Source organism: Cucumis sativus, chromosome 6 (genome assembly GCF_000004075.3).
Source record: "Cucumis sativus cultivar 9930 chromosome 6, Cucumber_9930_V3, whole genome shotgun sequence".
In the NCBI taxonomy this organism is placed as follows: Eukaryota; Viridiplantae; Streptophyta; class Magnoliopsida; order Cucurbitales; family Cucurbitaceae; genus Cucumis; species Cucumis sativus.
The window spans coordinates 14,404,389-14,427,194 of record NC_026660.2 but is presented as its reverse complement, the minus strand read 5'-3'; the positions used below and the strand labels follow the sequence as shown (position 1 = coordinate 14,427,194).

The 22,806-nt window shown below is 37.4% G+C and overlaps 1 protein-coding gene, 2 long non-coding RNA genes and 1 pseudogene across 3 annotated transcripts; 3 read left to right on the top strand and 1 right to left on the bottom strand.

The window, feature by feature from the left end:
* The first annotated feature begins 5,152 nt into the window (after positions 1-5,152).
* On the top strand, positions 5,153-6,589 carry LOC116404494. The gene is made up of 5 exons (XM_031887007.1): positions 5,153-5,323; positions 5,407-5,631; positions 5,884-6,002; positions 6,092-6,239; positions 6,350-6,589. The coding sequence occupies exons 1-5, from the start codon at positions 5,153-5,155 to the stop codon at positions 6,587-6,589; spliced, it is 903 nt and encodes a 300-aa protein (XP_031742867.1).
* Positions 6,590-9,631: 3,042 nt separating this feature from the next.
* Positions 9,632-10,877, top strand: LOC116404432. The gene is made up of 2 exons (XR_004217279.1): positions 9,632-10,495; positions 10,585-10,877. It is a non-coding gene; the product is annotated as an uncharacterized LOC116404432 (long non-coding RNA).
* A 1,463-nt stretch (positions 10,878-12,340) lies between these two features.
* On the bottom strand, positions 12,341-16,057 carry LOC116404493 (annotated as a pseudogene).
* A 2,470-nt stretch (positions 16,058-18,527) lies between these two features.
* Positions 18,528-20,967, top strand: LOC116404436. The gene is made up of 4 exons (XR_004217282.1): positions 18,528-19,060; positions 19,296-19,359; positions 19,868-19,940; positions 20,205-20,967. It is a non-coding gene; the product is annotated as an uncharacterized LOC116404436 (long non-coding RNA).
* The last annotated feature ends 1,839 nt before the right edge of the window (positions 20,968-22,806 follow it).

The following is a 22,806-nucleotide window of genomic DNA, read 5'->3' as shown; positions in this document are numbered from 1 at the left end:
TGAGAACTGAGGCTGAGAGGGCTGACAAGTTCGTCAGAGGTCTCAAGTCAGAGATTTAGGGTTTTGTTCGCGTCCTTAGACCAACCACCCAAGCTGATGCATTGCACATGGCCGTAGACATGAGTTTTCATGAGACGACGATGTTGGCCAAGGTTGTAGAGAAGGGGCCAACTTCGGGATAGAAATGAAAGATTGAGCAGAAGCCTATAGCAGCACCATAGAGGAATTTGAGATCAGGTGGTTTCTTCCAACGGCACCGACAGCAAGCCGCTCAGGCAGGCCAAACCTTGAAGATACTACCCATGTGTCCTAATTGTGGAAGACCTCACTCTGGTAGTTGCCTAGCAGGAAGTGGAGTATGTTACAAGTGTAGGCAACCAGGACATCTAATAAGTGCCCTCATAAGTCATTCGGAGTTGTTGCGAACCAAACTTCCTCAACCCATCAGGGGAGAGTTTTTGCCCCTAATAGGCAGGAGGCCGAGAGAGTTGGCACACTGATGACATGTACACTCCCAATCTTGGGACACCTTGTTTTAGTATTAATTCGGGGTCCTCTCATTCTTTTATATCCTCAGTGTTTGTACAACATATGAATTTAGAAGTAGAACCCTTAAGTTACCTGTTGTCTATTTCTACTCCATCTGGAGAAATTATGTTGTCGAGAGAAAAGATAAAAGCATGTCAGATAGAAGTAGCAGAGCATGTTTTAATGTAACTTTATTGGTATTGGACATGTGAGATTTTGATATAATATTAGGCATGGATTGGCTATCGGCTAACCATGCAAGCATAGATTGTTCCTGCAAGGAGGTAATTTTTAACCCTCTCGAGGCAACTAGTTTAAAGTATAAGGGGGCAGGGACTGTGGTTCTACCCAAAGTTATCTCAGCCATGAAGGTTAGTAAGCTGCTCGACCAGGGTACTTGAGTATCTTGGCTAGTGTTGTGTACATTAGAGGGCCTAAAGTATCTTTATCATCTGAGCCAATGGTAAGGGAATATCCCGATGTTTTTCCAGAGGAGCTTCCAGGACTTCTGCCTCGCAGAGAGGTTGATTTTGCCATAAAGCTCGAACCAGGTATTGGTCTCATATCGAGAGCCCCATACAGAATGGCGCCAGCGGAACTGAAGGAGTTGAAGGTCCAGTTTCAGGAACTACTCGACAAGGGTTTTATTTGACCTAGTGTGTCACCTTGGGGAGCACTAGTGTTGTTTGTGAAGAAGAAAGATGGGTCGATGCGTCTTTGCCTTACTATAGAGAGCTTAACAAGGTGACATTCAAGAACAAATATCCGTTGCTTAGAATTGAGGACCTATTTGATAAGCTGCAGGGAGCCACGGTGTTCTCTAAGATCGATTTATGTTTGAGATATCATCAGTTGAGGATTAGGAACAGTGATATATCTAAGACGACCTTTAATCCTCTTTTATGGACATTATGAGTTTTTATTGATGACATCTTGGTTTACTCCAAGACAGAGGCTGAGCATGAGGAGCATTTGCATCAAGTGTTGGAGACCCTTCGAGTGAATAAGTTATATGCCAAGTTTTCTAAGTGCGAGTTCTGGTTGAAGCAGGAGTCATACCTTGGTCATGTAGTATCCTACGAGAGCACTAGACTGATATATGTTTCTGCAAAACACTAGACTGATTTATGCGTCCTTCGGGGCGTTAGACTGATTATGTGTATCCTGCGAGATCACAAGACTTTGACTGTGCAGGGTACTCCATAGGAAGCGTGATTTCCTTAGGGAATATTTTAATTTGCTTCCGCTTAATGTTTTGTTTTCTTATTTCCTTTAAGTACTTGTAACTGTTTAGAAAATTTTGTGGTTTAACTGAATTCATGAACTGATGATTTGTAAGTATTTCTTTGAGTTTTTTTTTTTTGGTTATTTGAAATAGGGTTCGAACTTAAGTTTGTTTTCTTTGATCATTTGATTTCAAATGAGTTTTAATATATTTTGTGTCAATCAAGGTCTCTTTGTCAAAATTAATGACTTCGACTTAGTTAGAAAAGTTGGGTGTTTACAGTTGGTATCAGAGCCTAAGTTTTAGGTTCTGTAGACTGACTTATTATGTAATTCTATGTTTTTGTGTCCCTATGGCTAACGTGACCCTTCGTCTCTCATTAGGTATGCTTTATGCTTATATGTATGGTTTATTTGCATGACTTTGCCTAATTTAAACTAGACTGTATGAAGTACTCCTTTGTTTAAGACTATTAAAAGAGAGTTATTGGTGGATAATAGGAATTATGCCGCCAAAGAGAGATGCACGTAGAGGAGGTCGTAGAGGCCGAGGTAGAGGAGCAGGGTGTAATAAACCTGTTGAGGGTCAAGCTGAACAGCAAATACCTGCTGCACCAGTGACTCACACCGATTTAGCTACACTGGCTGCTCACATGGAGCAGAGGTTCATGGATCTTATGGTTGATATGGCTCAGAACCAGCAGACAATAGTGGTTCCGCCTGCACAAGTGGTTCTCCCTGTACCAACAGCTCCACCTACACCTGTAGCCCCTCCTACACAGGAATCGGCTGTACAACAGCCACATATACTACCAAACCAGCTTTCTGCCGAGGAGAAACACTTGAGAGACTTTAGGAAATTTGACCCTTAAACTTTTGATGGATCACTGAAGGATCCTACCAAGGCAGAGTTGTGGTTGTCCACTGTGGAAACCATATTTAACTACATGAAGTGTCAAGAGGAGCATAGGGTTCAGTGTGCTATTTTTCTTCTCAAGGACAAAGGTATTATCTGGTAGAGGTCCACGATGCGTATGTTAGGTGGGGATGTGAGACAGATCACTTGGGACCAGTTTAGAGACTGCTTCTATACCAAGTTTTTCTCAGCTAACCTTAGAGATGTTAAAAGCCAGAAATTCTTGGAATTGAAGCAAGGACACATGACAGTTGAGGAGTATGACCAGGAGTTCGACATGCTATCGCGCTTTGCCCTTGAGCTTGTTGGTAATTAGCAGCCCAGAGCTGAGAGGTTTGTTAGAGGATTGAGGGATGAGATCAGAGGCTTTGTGTAAGCACTAAAGCCCACCACTCAGGCTGAAGCACTGTGTCTTGCAGTGGATATAAGTATTGGGAAGGACGAGGTTCATGCAAAGAATTTTGATAAGGGAAAATCATATGGTCAGAAAAGGAAAGTAGAAAAGTGGTTTGTGGAAGTTCCTCAGAGGAACTTGAGATTAAGTGGTCCTCTTTGCAGTTTCCAGCAGAGTCCTGGTAGGGCAGGGGACACTACTAGAGAGAAGCCATTATGCAACACGTGTGGAAGGCTCCATCTAGGTCGTTGTTTAGGTGGGACCAGAGTTTGCTTCAAGTACAGGCAGGAGGGACACATGGTTGATCGTTGTCCCTTGAGATTTACTAAGACTAGGCAGAGTAGTCAGAGAGTGAGAGCCCCACATCGGGGTACAAGTTTGCCATTAGTAGACTAGAGGCAGAGAGGGCTGACACAGTTGTGACAGGTACGCTACTAGCGTTAGGGCACTTTGCCTTAACTTTGTTTGACTTAGGATCTTCCCATTCTTTTATTTCCTCGTTATTTGTAACACATGCATGCTTAGAGGTGGAGCCCTTAGATTACGTTTTATCAATGTCTACACCGTCTGAGAAAATTATGTTGTCTAAGGAAAAGATCAAAGCATGTAAAATTGAGATAACTGGTCGTGTGCTAGATGTAACTTTATGAGTATTGGATATGCGTGACTTTGATGTAATCTTAGGCATGGATTGGTTAGCTATTAATCATGCTAGCATTGATTGTTCTCATAAAAGAAGGTAGTGTTCAGTCCTCCTACCAAGCCTAGTTTTAAATTCAAAGCGGTAGGAACAGTGGTACTACCTAAAGTGATTTCAGCTATGAAAGCTAGTAAACTGCTCAACCAGGGTACCTGGAGTATTTTGGCCAGTATGGTGGACACTAGGGAAGGTGAGATTTCTTTAACTTCAAAACCTGTGGTAAAAGAATACCCAGATGTTTTTCCAGAAGAGCTTCCAGGACTTCCGCCTCATAGGGAGATTGATTTTGCTACTGTGTTGGAGCCAGGTACTACTCCCATTGAAAGAACTGAAGGTACAGTTACAAGAGTTGCTAGACAAGGGTTTTATTCGACCTAGTGTGTCCCTTTGGGATGCACCAGCACTGTTTGTGAAGAAGAAGGATGGATCGATGCGTCTTTGTATTGATTACAGAGAACTTAATAAGGTGACAGTCAAGAATAGGTATCCACTGCCCAGAATTGATGATTTGTTTGATCAGTTGCAAGGAGCCACTGTATTCTCTAAGATTGACTTGCGGTCAGGTTATCACCAGTTGAGGATTAGAGACAGTTACATTCCTAAGACTGTTTTCGTTCGAGGTATGGGCATTACGAATTCATTGTAGTGTCTTTTGATTTGACCAATGCACCTGTTGTATTTATGGATTTGATGAAAAAGGTGTTTAAGGATTTCTTAGACACTTTTGTAATAGTCTTCATTGATGATATTTTGGTTTATTCCAAGATAGAGACTGAACATGAGGAGCATTTACATACATTTTTAGAGACTCTTCGAGCCAATAAACTTTATGCTAAATTATCAAAGTGTGAATTCTGGTTGAAGCAGGTGGCTTTCCTTGGTCATGTGGTATCTAGTGAGGGAGTGTTTGTGGATCCTGTAAAGATTGAAGTTGTTACCAGTTGGTCTCGACCCTCTACAGTTAGTGAGGTTCGTAGTTTTCTGGGTTTAGCAGGATATTATCGGAGGTTTGTGGAGGACTTTTCTCGTTACCAGGAAGGGGACTCCTTTTGTTTGGAGCTTAACATGTGATGATAGTTTTAAGAACCTTAAGCAAAAGCTGGTTATTGCGCCGGTTCTTACAGTACCAGATGGATCTGGTAGTTTTGTTATTTATAGTGATGCCTCTAGAAAAGGACTGGGTTATGTTTTAATGCAACAGGGTAAGGTGGTTGCTTATGCCTCTCGTCAATCGAAAAGTCATGAGCAGAACTACCCTACGCATGATTTGGAGTTGGCAGCAATAGTTTTTGCACTAAAAATTTGGAGACATTACTTGTATGGTGAAAAGATACAAATCTTTACTAACCATAAGAGCCTGAAATACTTCTTCACCTAGAAGGAGTTAAATATGAGACAACGAAGGTGGCGTGAGTTAGTAAAAGATTATGACTATGAGATATTATACCATCCAGGTAAAGCGAATGTGGTAGCTGATGCTCTTAGTGGGAAAGTATCACATTCAGCAGCACTTATTACCAGACAGGCCCCATTACATCGAGACATTGAGAGAGCTGAGATTGTAGTATCAGTGGGGGCAGTCACCTCACAGTTAGCTCAGTTAACAGTGCAACCAACTTTGAGGCAAAAAATTATTGTGCTCAGAGTAGTGATCCTTGTTTGGTGGAGAGACGTCACCTTGTAGGATCAGTGAAAACTGATGAGTTCTCCATATCCTCTGATGGTGGGCTGTTGTTTGAGAGACGTCTATGTGTGCTAGTAGACATTGCAGTTAAGAGTGACTTACTAAATGAAGCCCATAATTCCCCATTTTCCATGCATTCTGGTAGTACGAAAATGTATGAGGATCTAAACGAGTTTATTGGTGGCGTAATATGAAGAGGGAAGTGGCAGAGTTTGTTCGTAAGTGTCTAGTGTGTCAGCAGGTTAAGGCACCTAGACAAAAACCAGCAGGTTTGTTACAGCCTTTGAGTATGCTAGAATGGAAGTGGGAGAATGTGTCGATGGATTTTATTACAAGACTGCCTAGAATCTTGAAGGGTTACACAGTAAGTGGGCACAATAATATTTAACTGAGATTGTGAGACTGCATGGAGTGCCTGTGTCTATTGTTTCTGACAGAGATGCACGTTTTACTTCCAAGTTTTAGAAGGAACTTCATACTGCCATGGGCACAAATTAGATTTTAGTACAACCTTTCATGCACAGACTGATGGTCAAACTGAACGTTTGAACCAAGTGTTGGAGGATATGTTGCGAGCTTTGCATTAGAGTTTTCAGGTAGTTGGGACTCTCACTTGCATTTGATGGAGTTTGCTTATAATAACAGTTTTCAGGCTACTATTGGCATGGCGCCATTTGAGGCTTTGTATGGTAAATGTTGTAGATCTCCTATTTGTTGGAATGAGGTTGGTGAACAGAGATTGATGGGTCCTGAGTTGGTTCGACAAATGAAGCTATGCAGAAGATTAGAGCACGTATGCAAACAACGCAGCATAGACAGAAAAGTTATGCTGATGTGAGAGATAAGGTATTCTTGAAGGTAGCACCTATGAAGGGTGTTATGCGTTTTGAAAAAAAAGGGAAGTTGAGTCCTCGTTTCGTTGGACCATTTGAGATTTCAGAGAGAATTGGTGTTGTGGCGTATCGTTTGGCATTACCACCATCTCTCTTTGCAGTTCATAATGTTTTTCATGTTTCGATGTTGAGAAAGTATGTGGCAGATCCATCTCATGTGGTGGACTACGAACCACTAGAGATTGATGAGAATTTGAGCTATGTGGAGCAACTAGTCGAGATTTTGACTAGAGAGGCAGATGCTTTGTAGTTGAGGGATTGCATTAGTAAAGGTTTTGAGGCAGAACCATCGAGTTGAAGAGGCGACATGGAAGCGAGAGGATGAGATGAGAGCTCGTTATCCATAGTTATTTGAGGATTAGAACTTTCGAGGACGAAAGTTTCTTAAGGAGGGAAGAATGTAACACCCCAAAATTTTAAGGTAATATATTTTTATCTTATTTTATTTATATCAAATCATCGTTATTTGAAGATTTTAAGTTTTTGAGGTGTTATTGTATTTTAGGATTTGTTGGGAAAGGATGGGGAATAAGGATTTAATTATATAAGAAATAATAATAATAGTTAGAATTGAATAAAAATTATTATTATAATTGTTTAAAAAAAAAGAGAAAAATCAATTTCTCTCTCTATCTTCACCTCTCACGCCTCCCCCCACCCTTCATCTTCTTCTTCTTCGTTTCTTTTCTTCTTTTCTACCCTACCCAGTCGCTGCAGTCATTCCCTTCCTATTCCTTTCCAATCGTAGTCGAGCCTCACGCCGTAGACGCTGCATCACCTCTTCGTTCGTGAAGCCCCAATCGCCGCCTTCGTCTGGCTACGTCTGCACCGGTCTCCGTCCGTCCGTGAAGCTCAACCGTCGCACCTCTCCATTCGCAATTGTCGCGCCTCCGTCTGATTTCGTCCACTCCGATCTCCGTTCGTCAAGCTCAGCCACCGCGTCACTTTCCCGGTCGGTCTTGAGGTAGCGAGCGCGACTCCTTCGTGCGTGATTGTTCTTCGATCATTGCGGGTTTGGGTGAAAAGGTTCGAATAAAGATAAATTGTGGAATTGACAAAAATAGGCCAAAAATGGGGTAGATAAAGACTTTTAGGATTGATTGTAAAAAAGTTGACATTTAGAACAAATTGGAGGTGAAATGACGAAAATACTCTCATTTAATTTCAATTCACATTTGCTCTTCTCTTCTTTTCCAACCTCTCTCTCTCTTCAATGTCATTCACCTGAAGGAAAAAAAAAGAATTTCGAAGGCAGCCTTCTTCTCCCCTCCTCACAGATTACGTAAAGGGAAAAAAAAAGAAAAATCCTTCTGTTGCAGTCTCATCGATAACGTAAAGAAAAAAGAAAAACTCATTTGTTGCATCCTTCTCGTAGATTATGTAAAGGAAAAAGAAAAAAGAAAAACCCATTTGCAATTCTTCTCCTCTCTCAAAAGTTTGTCAACTTTCCGCTTTACTCCGGTATCGTTCATCATCTACTCCGGCGAACATCTCACGCATTGTGGTTTGTTTTAATTTTTTTTTAAATCCGAATCTGAATCGTGTTGTGTTATATGTATCTATATTTGCACCTTAAATGTATAAATCATGTAGGGTGTGACTATGCACGTTTTATTTAGTATTTACCTACTGCTTTTTAATAAACTTTGTTTATGTGATATGTCAAATTCTAACTTCAAATCAGTTTTTGCAGTAATTGAAAAGTATAAGGTGGTTTAAGGATGTCACATGTTCCCATGTTAGTGCGTTACGGTGGTACGTGGGATGAGAGGCGAGGAAAATATGAAGGAGGCATGTTAAAAGGCATCGTTATCAGTAAAGAAATAACACATAAAGATTTACAGGCAGAATTATATGACCTTGCAGAAGTTGACCCTTCAAATTTCGACGTAATGATAAGATGCATATATGAGATAAAAGTGGAACACGAAGCTCCTCCATTTGAGTTAAGCAATAACCGTGATTTGAAGTTTTATCTTCTTAGTGAAAATCCATTAGAGGTCCCTTTATACGTCTCATTTGAGCCTAAAAGCAATCAAAGCAAAAAAGTGTTAAGCAAAGATTACAATTCAGTATATGGCAGCAACCAAGCTCATAACTTAAACCCTCATTCTCCAATTGTAATGGATACATTAAATGAGAATGAAGTTCATGTTCGTGAAGTTGAAGTTGGCTTGTGTGATAACGTGATAGGGACCACTTCGGTTATATGGGAATCATATGAGTCATATGATTCGAAAGATGAGACTTTTACATGGGAGCCAGTAGAGATGAATAGTGAATCATTTGACATCCCACAACATAGAGATGCTCCTACAAAAGATTGCAAAGGAAAATCTAAAGTTCGTTACAGCTCTTCTAGCCAAAAGTTGAAGACAGATAGGAATGATTGGTCCGAAGAAAGCTCTACAAGTGAGGAGTTTGATGTAGGACAAATATTTTTTTCCAAAAAAGATTTGTCAATGAGATTAAGTGTCTTGGCGATGAATTTTTTTTTTCAGTTTGTAGTAAAAAAGTATACAAAAGAGGTTCTCTTTGTTAGATGCATTGACAACAAGTGTGGTTGGAGACTGCGAGCGATGAGATTGAAGGATTCAAATATATTTAAGATTAAAAAAGTATGTCAAAGTCCATTCGTGTTCTCTTGACGTTTTGAATCGTGACCATAGGCAAGCAAAATCTTGGGTTGTTGGAGAATTAATAAAGTCAAAGTTCAAGGGAGTCGGTCGTCTATACAAACCACATGATATCATAGAAGACATGAGGCAAGACTATGGCATAAATATGAGTTATGAAAAAGCATGGCGCGCTAGAGAAAATGCGTATGAACGAGTGCGAGGGTGTCCTGAAGAGTCATATAATCTATTGCTTAGATATGGTGAAGCTCTCAAACTTGCAAATGTAGGTACAATATTTCACATGGAACTTGAAGATGATTGTTTCTTCAAATATCTTTTTATGGCTGTTGGTCCATGTGTTCGAGGATTCTTAAACTGCATTAGACCGGTTATAGTCATGGATGGAACATTCCTTAAGAACAAATATCGGGGTCAGTTGATAGTTGCTGTTTGCTTGGATGGTAACAATCAAATTTATCCTCTTGCCTTTGGAGTGGTGGACAGAGAAACAGATGCTTCAATACAGTGGTTCTTAGAGAAATTGAAAGGTGCAATAGGAGAGGTGCCTAATCTAGGCTTCGTGACAGATCGAAAAAACATGTTTTTCTAAGTGTATTGCATCGGTTTTTCCCTCCGCATTCCATGGACTTTGTGTCCAACACTTGACTCAAAATTTGAAATGATAAATATAAGAATGACATTATAGCTACTTTGTTTTACAATGCATCTAGAACATATCGTGAATCAACGTTCTCAGAAGCGTGGAGAAGTATTCTTGCATTTCCTAAGGATTCAGGAAAATATTTAAACGATGTTGGAATAACACGATGGTCTCGTTTTCACTGTCCAAGAAGACGATATAATATGATGACAACAAATATAGTAGAGTCCATGAATTCTATACTGAAAGAACCTAGAGATTTGCCTATTGCTTCATTCCTTGAACATGTTCGAGCTTTGCTACAACGTTGGTTTTGGGAGCGTCGAGAAGAAGGCATTAAAGTGACGTCTACATTGACTAAATGGGCAGAGTTAGTTCTACAAAAGAAACAAGAACGAGCTTTGACAATGAAAGTCAACCCAATTGATTGTTACCAATTCCATGTTAAAGATTTAGATAAAGAGGAGGTCGTAAATCTTCATACTCAAGAGTGCACTTGTATGGAGTTTCAAGCTGAGCAACGACCATGCGCACATGCCATTGCTGTTGCACGGGATCACAATATAAATGTTTATAGCTTATGTGCTAACTATTACACTAATGAATGTTTGTTGGCAGCATATTCGGAGGTCGTCTACCCAGTTGGGAATCAGTCGGAATGGAAGACAAGTGAAGAATATGTACATATGATTGTCTTACCTCCGAAAGTAGTGTAAAGAGTTGGTCGACCAAAGAAAAATAGGATTCCAAGTGTCGGTGAAGCACCAAAATTGCATAAACGTGGTCGATGTAAAGAAACAGGCCACAATAGATTAACGTGTACCAATCCAGTTTCATACATTCAGAAGTCGAGCATACAAGATTAGTACCCGTCTTGGTATGTAGTAATAGTTTTATACTTGCTTGGTTTGTGCTTGAGTTGTTTGCATGATCACAATGTACAAAAGGTTCATTGTTTTAATGCAGGTGGAAGATGCTTATAAAATTGTGTCCTGTGTTGTTTGCAAGATCACTAAAGTCATCTCACTGACAATTCTAAGTTGAAGACTTTTCTTCTGCAACTTCAAGACTTTCCTTCTCTTTTTATTTATCCTACTGTTAACTATTTATAGAATATTTACTCATTGTATTTTTTTTTTACAATGTTTGTATTACGTTGCGTGTAACAACCATTTTATATGGTATTTGGTTTTTAACAGAAATGCTCTCCTTTGGCATCTATTCTATAAATTTCTGTTGACTGCAAATTGTGCAAAATATGAATTTCTGAGTGTATATTTTGTTCTATGCCCTTATTTGATCTGAATCTGTTCTATAAATTGTACAACTGTGTCACAAGTTTCTGTACAGCCGTGCTCTTGAGTTTAAGGAATATTTTTCACTTTAATCTCATCTTTCTGTAAAGTTTGAATAAGGTAGAACTTCATAGCTAAAGCAGGTGGTCGTTTTTAACAGAAATGCTCTCCTTTGGCATTTCAAGCTTTTTGAGAAAGACTTGAAATCCTATTATGACCTAACACTAAACTCAATAAATGCTCTCCTTTTGCTACTGCAGTAGTAATGATGCAAATCTTGCTGATTACTTTTAATTTTCACATTCTTTCTTGACAACAATGTCAATAAAGTTACAAGGTTCAACCTCTTCAAGCATATGAACCACCATTTTCATGGAGGGCCTTGTAGATGGAATCTTAGCCGTGCAGTGAAGTGCGATCCTTAGCACTTTGACTGCGTTCTCCACCTGAGCCTATGATATGTTGGGATCTACCATCTCTTTCAGATTACCTTTTAGTTATCTCATTTTGCTTTCCTGTTGCTTTCGTGGCAGGTGTCTTAGAAAATGGGCTTCTTTCCTGTTGGTACTTCCATTAGAACAACTCCAAAGCTGTAAAGAATAATGTTTGAATCATCCGTGAGAAGTAAAGAATATTGTGTGCTTTAAAACTCAATAAATGCTCTCCTTTTGCTACTGCAGTAGTAATGATGCAAATCTTGCTGATTACTTTTAGTTTTTACATTCTTTCTTGACAACAATGTCAATAAAGTTACAAGGTTCAGCCTCTTCAAGCATATGAACCACCATTTTCATGGAGGGCCTTGTAGATGGAATCTTAGCCGTGCAGCGAAGTGCGATCTTTAGCACTTTGACTGCGTTCTCCACCTGAGCCTATGATATGCTAGGATCTACCATCTCTTTCAGATTACCTTTTAGTTCTCTCATTCTGCTTTCCTGTTGCTTTCCTGACAGGTGTCTTAGAAAATGGGCTTCTTCCTGTTGGTACTTCCATTAGAACAACTCCAAAGCTGTAAAGAATAATGTTTAATTCAAAACCAGGATTTTGACAGAACAAACTTTCCATTTTCGTGACTTTCAGCAACTAACACAATTAAGAAAATCAACTAAGCATCAAGAATGCCTATATTCATACATCAGATATCCAGAAATGTTTCTAAGACACCTGCCAAAAACAATTAGCATTCAAAGAGGTGAAATTTTCATATAGTGTGGGATAAATTGACCTTCCTAATTCTAAGAGCATGAGAATGTTGCTCTCACCTGCATTGCTGTACATTATATAAAAGTTCTGCACACTTTACAATTTTCCCAAGAAAATGAAATAAAATTTTTCATACCATAAAACAACAATGGTATTCATTCCATTGTATAAAACTATTTATGTACATAATTTGAAACATATACAATTCCTTCAAAAGTTGGAACTAAAAGTCAATACATGGGATTGTTGGTCCATAATTGAAATGCCAATTGTTTTCTAAAATATGACATGTTTTCTTGACATAATGTAGCTACATCTAAACCAGAAGCTTCATATTCGAAATACTTAATTGTAAATACACCACAATCACTATTGTTGCGTTGCAGTGGAATGGAGTCAACAATGACAAGTGGCCAAGGTTCCTTGTGTGTTGATGATCCGCCTCTCCTAACAAAGAATCCAGTAGTATCGAGCAAATTTGGCACCATCTCTCGAATTGACATTAATATGCTTCTCATATCTTCGACACTCGTAAGCGACGGAAGTGAATCCCATACCTTAACTTGACAACGTACCAAGTCCAAGCATAATAGAATCCAATGATTTCCATGGATATTGAATGGAGAATAAATGTAATCAACATTCACCCAAGGATCTTGAAAGTCTTGTTTTGATCCGACAACATAGTCAACCAACCGATACTCCTCCTTCCCGTGAAATGGTCGATTCTCTTTAATTTATTCTTGGTATTCAGGCCACTTCGCAACTAATAGTCGCTGGAAGGAAAAAAATACACATGCATGTATATGTATTTATGTCAAACCGAAATACAATAAGACAATAAGACAAATATCAAAAGCAAATTCAGTATATAAAGTATGGTTGCGAATACAAACCATGAGGAGTGTGTCTACAGTTGTGAAGTTTTGAGCAGAAGGTATCATGGTTGTCTTAATGTTGAAGCGAATGAGAAGAAAGAGTGTATCCAAATGCTAATAGAAACAAAAGAAAACATTTAATTCGGTTATGCGATCAAACCAACTTCTTGAAGGTACTATTTTTAGTTAACGTACATGGTTTTACTAAGTGCTCTAAAACTGTAAATAAGAAATAATAAGAAAAGTCTTTACCTCATCCGCCAACCACCGACGACACATGAACAAGTCTCTGAAAATTCCTTCGATTTTTTCCCGTGAAAAGTTTCACGCACCTCATCTTTTGTACGCTTGTCTGTGATCCAAGCTCTGAGTCGATCTAAATGGGTGTTAGGTATTTTGTGCATAGGATCATAGACGGATGGTTGAGACTGAGAGGTGGTGGTGGTTGATTTTGTAGACCGTTTAACTAAAGCTGTGAAGGGGATTGACAAGTATACACTTGCACGCTTGCTACGTGCGGGCCGAACATGTGATCTTTTAGTGGATAATGGTTCTATTTTCATGACGCCTGAATCAAAATAGGTAAGACTTTTTACTCCAATTTCCTCATTGAAATCGTTAACGACGTCTATTGGCTCCTCCAAATCAATATGAACCTTCTTATCCAACTCGTCCATTGTGTCATCCTCCGTGCGATTTGCTTCAACACCCTATAGAAGGTCAAAATGCATTACTAAGGATAATGATATAAGCTAATCATCAACATTAGCTATGTCAAAATAAAGTATTAGTAAGGATGATTTTCACCCCATTACACGACTTTGATTTCTAACATTTTTTTGAAGTTCAACGTGTTTCACCCCATCACTTGTGTCATCCTCCTTTGGCATCCTCAACCAAGAAGGTGTACCGGGTGTGTCAACATCTTCGATCTGGGCATCATGACCTTCAAATCCCGTGCAGTCTCCTTCTTCACCCTTTGGAAATGTCAAAATGTATTGGTAAGGAACACTTTGAAAATGTTAAACAAACTTTGAAAATGTTAAACAAACTTTGATTCCTAACCTTTTTTTGAACTTCAAGGTGTTTCAATATAGTCGACAACATTGATTTTAGGCTTCCACGTTCATTCTCGAGAACCGTTACTCGATATTTGAGTTTTCGAACAACTTCTTTCATCTTAGACTTCCACTTCTTCTTTTTCTTACTCTTTTTACTCTTTTTGCAGTCATTGTCATCATTACTAGCTTCTCCTGGTCGTTTTGAATCACCATTCTTCTCAGAAACGGTGTTAGATGGATGGGATTTCTTAACAAGTTCCTCTGAAGACATTCTTAGATGCTCCTCCTCTTCAGGCATCATCTTAATTACCACATTAATTATGAACTACAAAGTGGAAATGTAGTTAGTTAGTCAAAACATAAAGGAACAAAGTCATGCATTTGGTAAGTTACTGTTTGTTGATACTTACCATTGGCGAGTCAAACACCTGGCTCTGTAGGACATGAGACTTTGGCGATAGTTCACACACCCACCTCAGCATTCGTGGTATCGCATCGTTGCTTACTTTATGTACACCACATTCAGTGATGGTTGGTATAGACTCATATGCCCAAACCTATTCCATGTTCGACAAAACAAGTTTAGCAAGCGTCCCAAGATATATGTATATATAAATATGTGCATAGGAAGTAAAGTAACATACCTGTAATGCCTGCGGAAATCCTATGACAGTATATTTTGTCTTAGTTGATTTATTCTTTCCCTTGGCATGTTGCATGTCTAAGGCTTGTTTTAAGGCAGAAATTGTACGTCCAAAAACCAACCCTCCCCAATCGTAATTATTAAATATGGTCCAATCATCTGCAATCCTAAATAAAGTTCGGTCCACTTTCGTTCGCCTATCTTTTCCTAACAATGACAGCTCTATAAAGTACACTAGAGTTAATTTAACTATGTCATCGTCATCGTCATCCCCCTTGTATTCCACAAATGTGTCCTCTAAGTCACTTATATAAATACACTTTTTTTGTTCGAAGAACTTCTCCAACAACCTACTATTCCCAATCAATTCAATAGGCTTTGGTTGAGAACTCCATACCCGTCATCATATTAAACTCTCTCCTACCAAAACTGCACACAACTTCCCCTATCTTGAAACTAATATGATCAACCCTTTCATCTTCCACCTCCCTTAACAATAAGTAGTGGATGAGCGGCCCATTAAAGACTATATTAAGATCCAAAAAGTGGCGAAACTTTGTATTTCTAAATAAGGTTAATTGATTCGGTTTCAATTTAGCCTTTATTTTACGCGTACTGTTTTCTAAATGAGATAAACTGCTTACTATAGACTGAAAATGATGAGCAGGGTCAATCTTGTACATGGGAACGTTAGTTGATGTCGAAGTCGTACTGAAACCTGCATAAAAAAACTAATTAAATATAATTGCATCAGAGACTTACTAAACATGGATGCACTCTCATCTTGAGACTTCTACTCAAATTTTGGTAGGTGCGAGATAGGTGCGAGATGGAAAAATTCAAGGCTATTACTTGCTAAGTCTAATAAAATTGCTAACCCTAAAGCCTTAACACTCAGTAAACTAGTTAAACATGCATTCTAAACAATTTAGGAAGGGTAACACTCTCATCTTGGGTTTTCTACTCAAATTTTGGTCAAGTAAAGGCCAATAAACCAAATTAGATTACTAAACCAAATTGCTTGCACTGCTAAACATATATTGTAACACCTTTACTAAAATGATTAATAGTAGGAGGAAAGCCTACATGTATGTTTAGGAACAAAACTAATTGAATCATTTGTCTTCAAATTTTCTCGAACATATGAATCTTAAATAAATTGGTTTGACATAGGACGAATTAATATGGAGAGCTTCTTGGTTATACAAGGCAACAAAGATTGTATTCTATTGGAACTACATCACTAAAAACATTAACAAAGTAGAGAACAACAATGCAGCTTATGATAATGTCTTTCAACATTGTTGTACTGGTAGCTTTGCAGAGTTTAGATGGGATACCAAATATGTTGGAATTCATGTTCTAAACTCCAAGGTATGTATATATACATATATTTGTAGCATGCACATATATAATACATTCTTAACCCAATTATCTATTATTATAGTACATTGCAAAGGAAATGGTTTTTCTTCCTAAAAACAGAATGGCTCCCACGGTTCTCTATGTCTGTGTGCATACGACATGCATTTCTTCTCTACAAATTTAATGATATATCTAAAATGTGCCCAAAACAAAAAACTCAGATCTCAACAGACAACTTAAACAAACAAGATGGATACTGTAATAATAGATAAACATATCTCAACAGACTAACTTTAAAAAAAAAAACTGAGATTTTATTACTCACTTGACTTCAAAGAGGATGGATACGACACTGCCAACGTAGAGGAGTGGAGAAGAAATGGAGAGGTCCGGTGAAAACAAAGCTGAAATCGAAATGGATGGAAGTGGAGAAGCGTTCACCGGAGTTGAAGTCGAAACTAAAACAGAGACCCGTGCAGAAGAAATGGAGACGTTCGGTGAAAAAGTTGAAATCAGAAAATATAGTGGAGAGTCGTGGAAAAGAAATGGATGGAAGTGGAGAAGAAATGGACGGAAGAGAAAAACGTTCACCGGAGGCACCAAAAGTTGAAGGGGGTAACTGCAGAGGCGGGAGAGTTCAAATGCGGGAGGTTTACATTTTTTTTTTTTTTTGAACGACCTTCTCTGTTTTTGGATTGAAGAAAAGGAAAAAGAAGAAAAGAGGAAGGAGGAAATTAAATGAGGGTATTTTCGTCATTTCACCTCCAATTTGTCCTAAATGTCAACTTTTTTACAATCAATCATAAAAGTCTTTATCTACCCCATTTTTGGCCTATTTTTTGTCAATTCCCCAGATAAATTGTACACATTGAATCAGTGAGCGAATCCTTGAGTTTCAAACGGGTTGAGTTGGGTTCGACTCTCCATTGACTGGGTAAGTGCTAAACTTACATATGGGTGATTTAGATACTTGAAGTTAGTTTAAAAAATGTTGATTCTCTTGTTGTTTGTGTTTAGGATTTGAATTATTGAGTATAGTTGGATTGAAGAAGTTGCATACAAGTGAGGTAAGGGACTTTCTACTAGACTCAATAACAAAATTAAGATGTATTGATTGTATGGATCGTATTGTTATATCTGAACTGAGTAGGGATGACAGTTATGATGTATATGTTTGGATGTGGACTTAATGTTTAATGTATAATGTGTTTGACTCGGAAAAAATTATATATATATGTGTGGATTGATGTTGACCTATGGTTGAGTGCATATTGTAACTATCTGGTTATGTATATGTACGAACATAAGGATGTGGAAAGGACTGAATCTCGTAGATGTTGCTTATATAAAGTGTGGGTTGAACTGGTAGATTGTTGTTTAGACTGAATGTATGATGTACTGTTATGGTTGTGTTCTTGTAAACGGAGGAGACGTCATGGTTGTGCCCTTGTAGACTGAGGGGGATGTTATAATTATTTAGTTTGTTGACTGATGTACTGATATGTTTCTAACTGACCTTGGGCTAAATTAGAGCAAGATGACCGTTTGGGGTTAGAGTTTATGTGATGATGATATCTAACTGTGTTGTGAATGACTGTTAAGATGTTTAGAATGGATTTAGGGAAAAATTATTAGTTTCCTATTGGATAGTTACCTTGTAGGTGTCCTACGGGATCACCATTCTTTTTGTGCATCCTTTGGGAGCACTAGACTGATATATGCATCCTTCGGGAGCACTAGACTGATATGTGCATCCTTCAGGAGCACTAGACTGATATGTGCATCCTTCAGGAGCACTAGACTGATATGTGTTTCTGCAGAACACTAGACTGATTTATGCGTCCTTCGGAGTGTTAGACTGATTATGTGTATCCTACGGGATCACAAGACTTTGACTATGCAGGGTATTGTGTATGCGTATACTTTGATTATGTGTATACATATATGTATATATATATACATATATATATGTACATATGTATATATATGTACATGTATACATATGTATATATATGTACATGTATACATATGTATATATATGTACATATGTGTGTGTGTATATATATATATATATATATATATATATATATATATGAAGTTAACTTTATTTTTGTTATATTGGATTTTGGGTGTTATGTGTGAAATTGTTTGAAGTTGTGATTTTTTTTTGGGTTATTGGTTGATGAATAAAATTGTAAAGTTGGAAGTTTTTTTTGGAGTAATTATTTTTTATGAGTATAAGCAAAGTTATCGAGGAATAAGAATAATTATATTATAGAATAATATAATTATTAAGAAAAATATATTGTATTTGTGGAAAAAGAGAAAAGTTAATGATAATGGAATGGGTTAGTAATGAAGACAGAGAAAAAAAATTATTATTTTGAAATAGAAAAAATTGGAGTTAGTTGGAGAAATTAAATAATGATAATAATTATAGTATTGTTGTTGTTGTTTATATTAAATAAGCCTCTCTCGTTTTGCATGCCTCATCTTCTCCACCCCACTCACCCTTCTTCACCATTCAAACCCTAGCCACCGCTCCTTTCACCGTGCACCTCCGGCCGTCGTGAATCCCACGACTGACACAGCCCTACATGACGATGATCGTCCGGAGGAAGCTGCTGTACTGCATTCCTTCTCCGCCTCGCGTCTCCATCCATCAATCGTAGCCGCATGTTCTACCGTTGGAAAGTCACAGCCCAAACGCCCCGAGTCACTCATCTCAGCCGTCTTCGTGCCCGCCGGTTTCGCCAGTCGTCCGCGCCGCGTGCTCCCCCCTTGCGGAAGCCGATCTGTGCCTTAGCCAGATTTGAACCCAAGCCAGGTCTCCTTAGGTGAGCTGCATGTGATCGTCCAAGCCGTGACGCCCCCTCTACGTGTGAGCCACGCGTCTCTGTCCCTTCAAGCCAGATCTGAGCCGCCTTCATTCTCCACAACCCACGTGCCCGAGCCGACTACCTTGTCAAGCCATTCCTTGTTTTGGAGCCACTTTTGGTGAGTTTTATTAGTATTGATTAGGTTTGGTACCCCCATTAATTACCTATTTTTTACCCAAATGAATTAAGTTTTGGAATAAGTTGATTTATGGTTGCTTGAAAGTTCAAGAGAAATTGGTGGAATTGGGACTGTGAATTTTATTTAAGGTGGTGTTGGATTTAACCTTGGTCTTGGTCTTGGTCTTGGGGTAAGTGATAGTTGGAAAATTTACCAATTTTGTGTATGTGTTCAGGTTTAGAACTGTAATTAGGAATTTGACTGCCAACCACAGAGTTAATATTTTCGTAAATCCCTAGGTAAGAGATTTTCCCTATATTACCCACTTTAAAGCTCATGTGTATCTTGTATATTATGTATTATGTAATGGAGATGTGATATGACCATTTGAGATACTGTATACTTGGTTACTTCGATAACACTTTCATGATTGAGATGCAGCACCATGGGTGTATGATATGATTATATGTTAACTTGAGTTATGCCTGTTTGAGCTAAGATGTATAGCCTATAGTGTCCTTTTAGTCTGCCTGTGAGAGTCGTACCACGAGGGGTCCATTGAGGTCCCCTATATATATATATGCCTGTGTGGCTAGTTGAGATGTGATTCGACAGACAGCCGACTCTCATTTAGGGTGATTCCTTTGGGTCCCTCAAGAGCCCAGTCATGGTGGGACCACTGGATAATGTGCGTTCGAGAGCATAATAGCGACTCTAACGAGAGACTAACAGACACTTTGTGAGACCAATAGTGGGCCTTTTACTGAGTATAAATTCATACTCACTCTCTTAAATGTTAATTTTCAGGTAAGGGGAGAGGCAAGGGCAAGCTGGCGAATGATAAGAAGTGATTGTTGATCAGTAGTTTTACTTTTTATAGGTTTATTTCATAACTTCAGTTCAACTACTTTAAATCTTTTTTTCTACTTTTGTGGGCTCAAACTAGTATTTTGATTAGTTATCTTAATTGCTTATTTACTTTTATTATTTAAAGATTTTCCTTAAATTTTAAATTATTTTCTTGTATATATTTTTTAAAAATAAATAAAAAATATATACTTATTTAAATATTAATGATCTCAACTTACTAGGAAAGTTGGGTTGTTACAGTTTATACTCACATTTTTATGTTTAACTTTTTCAGACAAAGGTAACAAGGGAGGCAGACCGAGGGGCACGAAAGAAGCATGATTGTCTTAGGGAATATTTTAATTTGCTTCCGCTTAATGTTTTGTTTTCTTATTTCGTTGAAGTACTTGAGATTGTTTAGAAAATTTTATAGTTTAACTTAATTCATGAACTGATGATTTGTAAGCATTTCTTTGAAAAAAAATTTTTAATTGGTTATTTGAAATAAGGCCCGAACTTAAGTTTGTTTTCTTTCATCATATGATTTCAAATGAGTTTTAATATATTTTGTGTCAATCAAGGTCTCTTTGTCAAAATTAATGACTTCGACTTAGTTAGAAAAGTTAGGTCTTTACATCTTGAAACCATAGGAAATGTGAGTCATGCCCTCTACATCTTAAACTTTTCACACCTTGCACGGTTTCTACAAATCTTATATTCATGAAGTTCTTCAATCAACTTGTTTCTATGCACAATAATCTCACTGGTTTCTTTGCAATTTTATAAGAATTGGAGAAGGAAGTTAAAACACTTACTTTTTTATATTTAAGTACTTTTTTGCATACTCTTGCTGTGAATCACTCCAAAACTCAGCATCTAATTAAATTATTGACGGAACCAAGAAACCATGGGCGCAACTCCACAACTTTAGTCCTTTCTCTTTTAGTTGCTTATTACAATTTTATTGTGGAGACCAAAATTTGATGTCTTGAATAAATATGAAACGATTCTCATTTTTATTCATGGTACTTCATCGTCTAGGAATGGAATATGAAAAGGAGAATTTGAGTTTCTATTACAAGGATATAATTTTTTTCTTGTTTTTTCAATTTTAAGATGTTTAGTTAATTTCAATTGATGAAGAAAGATAGAAGGTGCATTTCCTTTCTTAGTGTCAGATTTAGACTCAACTCTTCCTTTACCTATTTCAATAGTTATCAATTAAGAAGTATGATTGTTGAAAAATTAGTCCTTTAACTGTATGAAACTATATTTTCTTCCTATGGCTACCTTATGGTATTTTGAATAACTTATTCAATTGAGGATTAACATAAAGTTCTCTTACTTCAAGGACGCTGTCGTTATTTGTTCAAATAAGTAGTTTCTACCTCCCTACAAAAATTCAACTATTGTGGTTTAAAGTATATTTTGTATCATTCCAGTCTCGTTGAAAGTGTTTTAGTTTAATAATTATAGTATATTAGTAGTATATCAACGTTTGTTTGAATTAATATCATCCAAAATCTCCATAGTAGTTCTTTCCATTCTCTGAAAGATCTTGTTGTTCCTTTCCAACAAGATAATCCACATGGCCAAAACAATAGTGTTGAAAGTTGGGGGGAGGGGGGATTAAGGGCTTTATGAGAGTTATCAGCTCAGCTTTGTTAAGTTGTGATGTAAGTGGAGTACGGTTTAATCATTGAACATTTTTTCATACTTAGGGCTTGAACAATCCTCGAGATAGTGACAATGGTTGTTAAATTTTTATAAAAATGCAACATTGAAAATGTATTACTTATGGGTATTTATGTTCAATCTTATTTTGTTGTGATCAATTGAAATGCATAATGTGCACTAGAAATTTGTTAAAGTGTTAGACTTATCTGTTTTCTTAATAAGGTTGGAAGGACTTCAAGGTACATTTCGTTATAACATATTTTATATTGATAAATTTGAAGATGACAAAGTCTATCACAATGATAATGTTAATATGTTAAGTTTTTGTGCTGACGTTTAGGATTCTTTTTGCTAGTTTTTGGTTCTCAAGCTTTATATGGATAATTTTAACTCTACAAAACTCTCTGTTGTAGTTTACGGATTCAGGTCAAGCAGGGATTTATGTAGTACAAATTGAGGATTTATATTATTAAGCTAGAGGGGATTTATATATGATTTGCTCACATAAATATAAAGGAAAGTAGAACATCCACACGATAATATTCATTATGTGAGGTTTTCTCAATTCTTGACTATTTTCCAAAGAAAATAAACTACTACACAATATTATTATATAAGAGAGAGGGTAAACTGCAATTTTATAAACCTTCAAAACCACCCTTTTCTCTCTCTATAACTTAGTGAGAGACATCACAGAAGGGGTCCCTAGAAGCAAGAAATTCATCGGGTAGTGCCTTATTTTGATTTGGGAATATGTATACACATACATACATATATACATGTATATATATTGAAATGAGATAAAAAAGTGTAAGAAAGAGAGGTCCAAATTCCATAACAAAATCCAACCCAATGCAATACAATACATAGGTATAGTTTGAAAGTAGAGCTTTTCATGGAAAGCATAGGGGTCGACTTCCCCTTAGGTTGGGTCCTTTTTATTTGACCTTCAGATAAGATAAATACTGATATTGATAATAATTTTCTTTTAGTACTATCCTTGCTAATACGTACAAAGTGATATATTATTGATTAAATTGTGAGTTTAGTAATTTTGTGTCTGATCTAACGGATCCTATGCAATATTCGACGTTTTAACAAATTCTTTTAAGTAATATATTGGACATATAGTTGAATTCTAGTTAATTATAATAAAACTTTGTTTTAAAAAATTAAAATGGAACAAATCCAAGACATGAAGACCATAATAATATTTGATC

Bases quoted from the DNA above. Each gene is read 5' to 3' on its own strand.
- LOC116404494 (XM_031887007.1), top strand. From the start codon at position 5,153: ATGAGACAACGAAGGTGGCGTGAGTTAGTAAAAGATTATGACTATGAG. The intron at 5,632-5,883 runs GTAATATGAAGA...TGTTTCTGACAG, and splicing joins TAAACGAGTTTATTGGTGGC to AGATGCACGTTTTACTTCCA. The intron at 6,240-6,349 runs GTATGCAAACAA...AAAAAAGGGAAG, and splicing joins TATGCAGAAGATTAGAGCAC to TTGAGTCCTCGTTTCGTTGG.